The sequence below is a fragment of the Cynocephalus volans genome, chromosome 2, assembly GCF_027409185.1.
Source record: "Cynocephalus volans isolate mCynVol1 chromosome 2, mCynVol1.pri, whole genome shotgun sequence".
Taxonomy (NCBI): domain Eukaryota; kingdom Metazoa; phylum Chordata; class Mammalia; order Dermoptera; family Cynocephalidae; genus Cynocephalus; species Cynocephalus volans.
The window spans coordinates 189,678,216-189,689,285 of NC_084461.1; the positions used below are offsets into that span (position 1 = coordinate 189,678,216).

General features: G+C 40.6%; 1 protein-coding gene and 1 non-coding gene across 3 annotated transcripts in view; one reads left to right on the forward strand and one right to left on the reverse strand.

Annotated features, from left to right (window-relative positions):
• Nucleotides 1-10,499, reverse strand: part of HECTD4 (HECT domain E3 ubiquitin protein ligase 4) — a 174,094-nt gene extending 163,595 nt beyond the window's left edge. For both annotated transcript variants that reach the window (XM_063085388.1, XM_063085387.1), the window contains exon 1: nt 10,323-10,499. In XM_063085388.1, coding sequence (XP_062941458.1) covers nt 10,323-10,499 — 177 coding nt within the window. The remainder of the gene's footprint in view (nt 1-10,322) is intronic.
• Nucleotides 7,946-8,019, forward strand: TRNAV-GAC (transfer RNA valine (anticodon GAC)). Its single transcript has one exon. It is a non-coding gene; the product is annotated as a tRNA-Val (tRNA).
• Nucleotides 10,500-11,070: the final 571 nt, after the last annotated feature.

Genomic DNA, 11,070 nt, shown 5'->3' on the forward strand with positions numbered 1-11,070 from the left:
GACAAGGGGGAAAACCCCGACATATTTGGTGAACAACAGCAACAGAAAAAATTGGGTCTATTTTGAAAGAATTGCTTGACACTTTAGCAGACACTTTTTTTCTTAACAAATAGCTTCCTTGTAAATGACACCATGTTTGGCAAATGGGCAAAAATCAGATCACCCAAGAAAACCATTATTAGCTAATAGCTTGCAGTCAGTAGTAATGGAAAAATTACAGGGGATATCATTTTCTACCACAGAAAATATTCAGGGGTTTTCAAAAATGTGGTCATTTTTACTTCAGACAATTGCAAACTATGCTGATCTTTGGAAAACTTCAACTAAAATGGGAGAGATGCTGGAAGAAACAGAGTTTATCCCAGGGCTCTTAACCTTTGGCACTTTGGTGAAGCCTATGGACCTTTCTCAGATAACATTTTTAAATGCATAAAATAAAATACATAAGATTATAAGAAATCAATTACAGTATAATTGGAAATACAGTTACCAAAATACTTTTAAAAAATTTGTGGTATCATAATACAAGAGCTTCATTTATTAACACATTGAATAACAAAATCTAATAATTACCATAGTTTCTAAGCAATGGTGCACATAACAATATTTCAAGATAGGAGTATGTTCAACAATTGTAATATGATATAAAAATATCTATGATTCCCATTGGTTACAAAGTCACGGGTCCTGTCCACACTACTGAGGTTTGTTAACTACATTCATAATTGAAGGAAATGCTGAATTTCAGCTAAAGGTATGTGGAAATGAAGAAATATTTTTTCCCATTCAAGTTCACAGATCTCATGAATTCTATTCATGGATCCCATGGATCCTGAATTCTATACAAGTTCAGAACCTCTAAGGAAAACTTTTCTTTATTATAAATTCATATAGGGGAGGAAAAAAAAAAGTTTCCTCCTGCAAAGTTCCCCAAATGTATTTTTACCTTTCCACCCATTTTGCTCCTTTCTAGATTAAACAAACCAGTAGCTGTTTTACACCTACACCATAACTGGATAATTAGGAAGGAATCAGTATTAAGAAATATAGAAGGTAATTCTTCTATTATGTACCACTGCTTTAACACAAATATGTTGACAAAGATTCTCCTTTAACATTCTTAATTATTCCATTTCACAGTAAGAAAAGCAAACATATCAATAGAGACAGGAAGTCCAGATTTTCTGCTCTGTCCTGTAAATAGCTATATCTATTGTATTAGACTTTGTTCATTTGAAATCAGTAACGCAAACTGCAGAGCACAAAGCAAATACAGTAAACACAGAAAAGATCCATTACAAATACAAACTGAATGTTAATATTTTGTTAGTTATATAAAACCACTACTGGAATGATGCATCTGCAGTTATTAGCATTAGTAAACCTACAATTTGCATAAAATAGTTCGCAAATTATACGTCTCCTTATTGTTAATCCAAAATTGCTACACACTGAGCTCTGATCCAGTAATTCAATCAACCGCAGGTTTCAGTAGAAACACTGGGATTCAAATGTGTCCACTCATTCAAAGTGTCCCATCATGGAACATTAATTATTCTACACACGTGCTTAACAGCACTTTCTAAACTCAAAGTGCGACACAAATATTCAAAATAACTGGGAAAGGGATCATACAACACTATTAAAATTCCTTCAAATTATAAACTGTCAGGGTGGCCAGTTAGCTCAGTTGGCTCGAGTGTGGTGCTGATAACACCAAGGTCCAGTGTTCCATCCCTGTACCAGCCAGCAGCAAAAAATAAATAAATAAATAAATAGATAAATAAACTGTCGATAGTAATAGGTTGCAGAAACAAACTTTAATAATCACTACAAATTTATAATTTACTGAACTTTACCAAACATAACACTAAACACTAAAAGTCATTTAGGTTGCTATAAATTAGTATTATCTTTAAAACAGCAGATTATCTTTAAAATAAGTTTGAAGAAATAATAATGTACAATTATAGTACATCCATAAATTACTATGCAGCCATTAAAAATTGTTTTTAAATCTAATTCAACAAAATATTCCCAATAAGTGATGAAAAGACATGAAACTGCATATAGCATATAATCCCAATTTTATATATATAAAAATATGAGTTAAAGAAGGAAATAATAAAAAATCAATTTTTCTGGATGGCACAATCCCAGGGTATAAATTGTCTCTCTTATACTTTTAGATATTTTCTCTATTTTCTACAACATGATGTATTACTTCTCCATAATCAAAGGGGTTTTGCATAGCATAAAAGTACAATCCACTTAATATCAGCTACTTTTCATACAGGTAAAAAAAAATGTGGAATTACTCATTATATTAGTACAGAAGAGAGAGATTTTTAAGGGAATCTGAGTCCAAATATTCTTTCCAACAACTGCTGTGCTTAGCACACTTCAGGAGCCAACGCGTCTTTTCCCTGTGTGTGCAGCTCTCTGGCTCTGCTGGCCTCTGGCAGCATCCCCAAACCATCACAGAATAAGAAGTTGTCATTCATTCCTACCTATATACGGACATGGTCTGTGTTAACTGGATTACTGACCAAAACAAGTCTATGCCAGGAGGCAAAGGAGATCAAGCCACAAGAGAGGTGCTCTGAATTGTGGAGATAAGAGCAAGACAACACTTACAGAAAATTCTGGCTTCTTTTGGCCAACCAGGGTTTGGTGCATTTCCAGGTACCCAAATACTTCTATTGGACTCATTTTTGGAGTGAGAACCATTGGCTTTTAAACAAGTGATAAATTTGAGCAAACCCATGAGTTCTAAAATGGTCTCTATTAGGGTATGAGGAGAAGACGGCCTATCAAATATCGACAAAGGGACTATAAATTGGTACAGTCACTTCGGAGGGCAATTCGGCAGGACCTATGATTATTATTATTATTATTTGGTAGCTGGCCGGTACAAGGATCAAACCCTGGATCTTTGTGTTAGAGCACCAGGCTCTAACCCAACTCAGTGAACTGGCCAGCCTCTCCATTTAAAATTTTAGTCACCTATGATCCGGCAATTCTGCTTCTCAGATTGACTCTTGAAAAATACCCCCAACATGTGCACAAGGAGGAATGCAAGGATATGCCCTGAAGAACTGTTTTTTATAGTAAAAACTGAGAACAACCAACATACCCATTGTGCTCAGGTGAATAATGAAGCTCCCTCTCCCCCAAAAATGATGCTCCCCAAAATGTCTACGTTCTAATCCCTGGAACCTATGAATGTGACCTTACAAGGCAAAAGAGACTTTGAAGATATAATTAACTATCTTGAGATGGGGAGGTTACCCTGGATTAGCTGGGTGGACTCTAAATGTAATTACAAGGGTCCTTATTATAGGGATGTGGGAAGAGTCAAAGGAGAAAGAGATGTGCTAACAGATCAGAGAATATTGTGATGCATTCTGAAGATGGAAGAAGGAGCCATAACCAAGGAATACAGGTGGCCACTAGAAGCTGTGAAAAAGGCAAGGGAATGGATTCTCCCCTAGAGCTCGCAGAAGGCACCAGACCTGCCAACACTTTACTTTTAGTCCAGTAATACTCATTTCGAACTTCTGACCTCCAGAAATGTAAGAGAATACATTTGTGTTGTTTTAAGACACGAAATTTGTAATAATTTGTTAGCACAGCAACAGCAAACTAAGATACCCATCAATAGGGGAATGGGTAAATAAAACTATGGTATTTCTGGAGTCTTGTGCAGTGCTTAAAAATAATGTGGTAGACTACATACAAAGACATAGAGTGATCAAAATATACATCAAGTTAAAAAAAAGCAACTTACAGAAAAGTCTAGCATGACATCTTTTATGTAAAGAAGAAAAAAAATAGAATGTGTCATGTATATACACACACGTACATACATATTTTAAATGGTCTTGAAGAATATACAAAAAAAATTTTTTTTTGGCAGCTGGCCAGTACAGAGATCCAAATCCTACACTAAGTTTTGTCACCGATTTAACTGGGGCTAGGGGGAAGATAGAGACCAACATTGGGGATGGTGGTCAGAAGGGACTTCAGTTTTATATACTATTTCCATTTTGTACAAGAATATGTTCATGCATTAGTCACAGTTTCTACAGTCTTTTCTCCTTTTGAAATAACTATGTATTTGTTCTATAGTTGATCACCTGCTGTTATTTACATTTGTCTACAACTATTGACTAAACATCTTGCAAAGCAGACTACACTCCTTGTGTTCACCTCACAACCACTGTTGTAAAGCAAGATGGAAAGATCAGGAAGGAGGAGAAAGCAAGGGGGACATCCTTTCATAATTATCACCACAGATCCCTTATCACACAGGAAAGAACAGGTGCATGACAATCCCCCAGTAGCCCTAGTTGACAGGTGGTATTTTGTGACAGTCAATATGGAAGCCAAGATGACAGATAATAATCAAAGCTAATTTATTTAGCAAGACCTTAGTTATACCATTGGAGGAAAACTGAAATGAAGACTATTTTCTCATCTTCCTAGCCATATTGCAAACAAATTGGGAAGGAAGAAAATTCCAGAGGGGTATATATATATCTCAACTACTAGAGAAAAAAATTTTTTGGATGGGATAGTTTTGCTTCTTATACGATGGGCAGCTGACTGAATATGGATAAAATAAGTTTCCAGCAACATAGCACCTTATAAAGAGAGTCAATGCACTTTAAATAAATATTCACATCCACCCTTATTTAATTCTTACATTCATCCTATAGTTATCCTCTTCTTATAGATGATGACTGTCTAACATAATAGTTTAATAGCGCAGACTCTGGGCCGGAATCAGGCAGATCTATTTCAGCCTCAGCTTTGCCACTAACTGTATGACCTTTGTCAAGTTAATTAACTTCTGCCTGTGCCACAGTTTCCTCATCTGTAAAATAAGGATAATGACAATATCAACCTCATAAGGTTCCTGTGAGGATTAAGGGAGATAATAGGTGTGAAGTGTCTAGCGCAGTGCCTGGTAGGCAATATGCTGATGCTGTTGTCATGGTGGTGGTAGAGGTGGCGACAATGATGACAAAGAAGGTACACCGGAAAAAGGTATCTCATTTGCCCAAGGTCACACAGCTGTAAAGGGCAGAGCTAGAATTTCAGTCCCAGACTGATTCTAAACCTGACTTTAATCTCTAGGCAGTACTGCCTCCCACAGTCCTCAGGTACTTCATTTTCACTTTACAGCTCTAGCCAGACAAGCCTGAGAGCTTATTGAGCCTTTTGCCCAAATTCACAGAACACTGCACCAAGATTTACTGACTCTTATTCCAGTGCTCATTAATTGCAAGGTAATTAATGCTAGTGGTGAACAGGGTAGTTTATTCATCATTTCATTAATTCTCCCAAATCTAGAATTTGGAATTAAATAAAAGTACAGAAATACTCTCCAAAGAATTTTGCCCAAAGGATAAACAGGCTGGCAGTATCCTCCTAGAAAAAGAGATCTACATAAATCTACATATCATCTCAAAGATTCACTTCACTGTATCATAAGTATTCAAAGCCTTGACTATTTCAGTTCATCAGCTCCAAACCCAAATGCTCCTTCCTTTCCACAGCAAAACAAACAAATAACAAAGCAAAAAACCTGCAGAGCCTTTTTCATCTCCTAAATAGCATTAGTAAAGCATTCTGGGCATATGTAGGTTTTGTTTGCTTGTTTTAAAGTATAATTGGCGGGCCGGCCCGTGGCTCACTCGGGAGAGTACGGTGCTGATAACACCAAGGCCCCGGGTTCGGATCCCATATACGGATGGCCGGTTCGCTCACTGGCTGAGCGTGGTGCTGACAACACCAAATCAAGGGTTAAGATCCCCTTACCGGTCATCTTTTAAAAAAAAAAAAAGATAAAGTATAATTGGCATGCAATAAACTGCATGTATTTAAAATGTACTATTTAATTAGTTCTCACATACAAATACAAATGTGAAACCATCAGCACAATGAAAATAAAGAAATAGCCATCACCCAAAAGTTCACCCATTCTTCTTTGTAATCACTCCTTCCATCTTTTCCCGCTCACTTCTATCCCCAAGCAACAACTACAGATTAGTTTGCACTTCCTAGAATTTCATATAAATGGAATCTTATAATACGTACTCCTGTTTGGCTTCTTCTACTCACCATAAATCTATGTTAGTATCAACAGTTCATTCCTTTTTACTGCTGAGTAATATCCCATTGTACAGATGCACTACATTTGTTCATCCATTCTCCTGTTGATGGACATTTGGATTGCTTCCGGTTTTCGGCAGTCACAAATAAAGCTGGCATAAACATTCATATTCAAGTCTTTGCATGGTATGTGTGTGTGGCAGGGGAGGGGAGTCCTTATAAACACAATAAAAACTGACAAACACTAACCAAAATGCTTGAATTTAAAATTAGTCTAAACTGTGGGGTAAGAAATATCTTGGCCACCTTGGGCAAGTCAATTAGCTTCTCTGTCAACATCCATATATATGATTCCTGTCCTCAACTGAATTTGTAAAGAAAAATGACATAGGAAGCAGAAAGCTTTTGTAACTTCCCCAAATAAGCTATTGTTTCCGCCCCCCCATTCCCTTTATTTAAAAAAGACTAATGTTCTATGAAATACAATGCAAAATTCAATAATATTTGAGTTGTTTTCAAGCAATTGCTTTTTTATTTCTCTTAAATTTATAATTATTTCAAAACTTAAAAAATAATTTCCTATGTTTTTGGTTTCTGCCAGCAACACAGAATTAAAACAAATACAAATAGCTATTTTAATTAAAACACAAGAAAAAGCCTTACTCTGCATTCTTAATTCATTCAGAGTAAGATCCAAAGACCTTACTGACAAGGCCCTACTTGACCTGCATGTCCCACTCCCATCTCCTATCACTCTCCTCTCCCCTTGGCTTACTGGGCTTGGAGCTCCAAACCTGTTAAGGATGCTTCCCTCTGAGGGACCTGCCTCTTGCTCTCCCCTCTATATGGGATGCTCTTTCCTCAGTGGCCATATGGTATATTCCATCACTTCCTTCAGGTCTCTTCTCAAAAGCCTTCCTGGGCTTTCCTTTCCTGCTCACTCTGTGTGAAACAGAACTCTCCCTTCCTAGGTAAGCCATATGTAAAAAACAAATTAAAATAAAAGAGCCCTCCCCCCATTGTTCTCCATTTATCCAGCTATACTTTTCTCCATAGCACATATCATTTGCCATTTTACACATACACATATATATGTCCCATTACATATTTGATTATTTGTTATTGTGTACATCTTTCTACTAAAATATGTTTTTGAGGATGAGGATTTTATTTTATCCACTGCTATATCCCTAATTACCAGGACAGTGCGCCCAGCTCACTTCTGAACTCTGCAAATACTTGTTGAATGAATTTGTTGATTAAACACTATTTATTGATTTTTTTAACTTGTTTAGAATTTACTGGGAAGAAAAAATTTAATTCCAATACTCTGCTCTTGCTTAAATTAAAATACTAAGTCAATGCTGATCTACTTCTTAGGATGGATTCTTTTTCCATATTGACATTTAACTTCAAGCAGCACTTACAGAGTGAAAAGAACACGAATTCAAAGGCAGAAAAGCCAGAGATTAGTGGTTTGCCCTGCTATAACTAGCTATGCTACAGTGACCATGTCATAACCTCTCCTGATCTCAGATAATTTCTTCCTAAAATGAGGGGAAACCATAAGGTCCCTTCTTGCTATAAAATTCTGAGACCGTATTGCCGTCTTTTACATTAAGGTTGTCAATCATAAATTAGTCAATTTAGTTTGAGTCTTATCCCTCATAATCCAAAACTGTTAACTGAAGGATGGTATATAATTATCAAACCCCATGAAAATGGCCATTGTTCACCCATATGTCCTCTGGAAGGAGAGGCCTGGAAGAGTGTACTTCATAGATGTGGTAGTATTTCAAAAGTTAGCTTTTAAAAAATTGAGGCTGGTCAGTTAGTTCAGTTGGTTAGAGCATGGTGCTGACAACACCAAGGTCCAGGGTTCGATCCCTGTACTGGCCAGCTGCAAAAAATAAAATAAGTTTTAAAAATTGATAAATCTCTAATCTTTCTCAAATATGAAAAAGAAACAGTTACTATAAAGGATATAAAAATATCTGTTCATTACTCCATCTGCAGCCAGTTATGAAATTTTAATTACAAATATAAATATTATACATACATGGAGGCAGTAAAGTATTATTATTAGAAGCAGATGTGTTTGAGATGAACAGAACTGGGTCAATATCCAGGCTGTCTATGTGACCTTGAGCAAGTCACATATCTAAACTGCACTTTACTTGTCTCATCTGTACAATGGGTGCAATATTTACAATGGTTACAATGGGTAATAAGATTTAGCTGCTAGGGTCTTTTGAGAATTTAATAAGATAATGCCTGACACAAAGGCTACATTCAATCAATATTATTATCGAGTAACTAAATGTGAATACACTTACACAAACACAAATCTAACAGCCACAAAAACATCTACAACTATCTATGTCTCCTGATACTATGTAGCTTGTATAACTCTTGGAAAGAAATGGAAAAAGTTCTTCACTATTGCCAGTCATAAAGGTTTATCACCCATACACGTACCAGTTTCAGAGAGGTCAGACCATAAGTTAAAAAAAAATTTTTTTTTAATCTAGCAGGCCAGAAAAGTTCTTTGCTTTAAAATCATTCACCTCTGGAAACAGCTGACAAATTCACTCTACATTTACACAGTAAACATTTTAAGAAAACCAACTTAACAGCTCAGGTATTTTAACTAATCCTACTCTTTCTAATCCTAAAAATAAATAAATTACATAAATTACATATATATATAAATTTTGTGGTTCCGTGAATTTAGTATCTAAGGAACAAAGAGCATCCATTTCCCACCTTTCATATTCAACAGAGCCAATTAAATCAAAAGATTCAACCATCATAGCGTAATACCCCTTGAGTTTTCAGGCAGAAAAGACACTCAAACACACCTTGCTTTTTATAGAATAGGCCCAAACGAAACAAAATAAAACTACGATTCTATGTTAAGAATTCCCTATCAACTTCTATATTCCCCCTTTTGGTGGCCAGATTGTAAAATAACTCAATTAAGAGTTCACAATGGAAATGCTGAAGCAACCCCAAATCCAGACACAAAAACACAGTGGAACGTATTCGCATCTCAAGCACGTCCAAGTGTCTCGGCCAACGTGATCCGATCACTGCCGTTTCCAGAAACACACAGTAATGGGTTTTAATCCATTTCTATAAATATTCGCTGTGCTGAAAGCCAAAGTGCATGCAAAACCGCAAAACAAAAGATTCTTCACATTCCGTTTATAGCCAGAAGACAGGCCACTGCTCTCTGCGCCTTACCCCAGAGAGCCCTTCTTGCGACAGCAAGAATTTCATGACACCCCATGCTACCTACACATCAAAATGTCATCCCACAAAGTGGAGGGGGAGCAGTGTCAGCATCGCCCGCCTCCATGAAACGATACTGCCTGTATTCCCACCTCTGGGCGAACACAAAACCGAGTGAAGTCGGTGGAAAGTTCCCATCAGTCAAGCATATTTAGTTTCCTTCTGCCCCAAACCCAGCAGCACAACTGCTGAGATTTGCTTTTGCACCTGCCACGGCTCCTAAGCCTGGGCTTCTTGGCAAGCCCCGAACACACAAAAAGGCCCTGCGGCCTAAAGCGCCCATGACCCTTTGCTGAAAGCGTACGGAGGGCCACTGTAGCATCCCTCTCGCTGTCCGCACCGCCCTCTTCCCTGACAAAGGCCCCGTGTCAATCGAGGCACGACACAGTGAAGTTGCTGGACTGCTGTTCGCGGACCGGCAGCTGCTGCTACTCTTTCCCGAAAAAAAAAAAAAAATTAACACAAAACTGGGGCAGGAAAGTGGGGAGGAAGGGATATAGCGTTAAAATGAAAATGTCTCCAAAGCTAAGCAACCTGGGTGTGCCCTGGAAGTGAGTCCAGGGGGTCCGTGGGGGAGGTGAGAGAGGGCCGGGGAGGCGGCGGCGGCGGCTCCTCCGGGGTATGAAGGCCAGGCTGGGTGATAGTCTAATAAAACGCCGGTGTCGGAACGTCAAAATGAAACCACAAATGAAATCCCCGGCGGATCGCGGCCCAGAGGAGGGAGGGAGGCTGGCGGTCTGCAGACCTGCAGCCTCTGCCCCACCTGCCCGCTCTGCGCCCACATACACCTGCCAGGGCAGTCATCGGGAGGCTCCCGGGTCGGGTGAGGCATATATGGGGGCCCGATCCCGGGGGGGCCGGACAGGTGGGCTAATCCGATGGCGGGGGCCGGGGGCAGCCTCGCTCACCTCCAGGTCGGTGTCGGCGGCCTCCGGGGCCCCGAGGATCTCGCTGGGCAGCTCGGCCAGGTCGGTGACCCGAATCAGCCCGTCGTGCAGGAAGATGGTCTCTTCCTTCACCGAAAGCCACTGTGCCGAGTCCGCGGCAGCCGCCGCAGCCACCGCAGCCGCCGCCGACGAGCCCATGGCCTCGGCTGAGGGGTTGGCGCTGAGGAGTTGACGCCCGTCCGGGGGAGACGCGAGCTGGAGCCGCCGCGATCACCAGTCCATGGCAGCGGCCGCCACGCCCGCTCGCAGCGCCCGGCTCGCCGCCTCGTCCGTGCAGCTCCGCCCTAGCCGGCCCGAGCCGCCATCCCCCACTCCCGGCTCCGGAGACCCCAGCTCCGCCGCCACCGCCACCGCTACCTCCACCGCCGCCGCCCTGAGGAGCAGGATCCGCCTCTGCCGCCAGGCAGCCAACTGTCAGTGAGACGCCATGTTGGGGGCGGGGCTCCCGGCATGCCCCGCGGAGCGGACAATACTGGCCCCGCCCTCCCTCCTGGCCCCGCCCACCGCCCCGCGGACCCCTGCACCCGGGTCTGCAGGACCTCGGCCCCGCCCTTCACCTCGTATTACTCTCAAGCTGACCTCCTCCGGCCCCTTCTTCCTCTAACCATTCCGAGTCGCCCTGGGTCTGCAGCACAACCGGAAAAGAGCACGCCTCCTCTCCTCCCCTTCCTACTCAGGTGTGCTCTGGCCAGAGCCTCGACCCTATGCA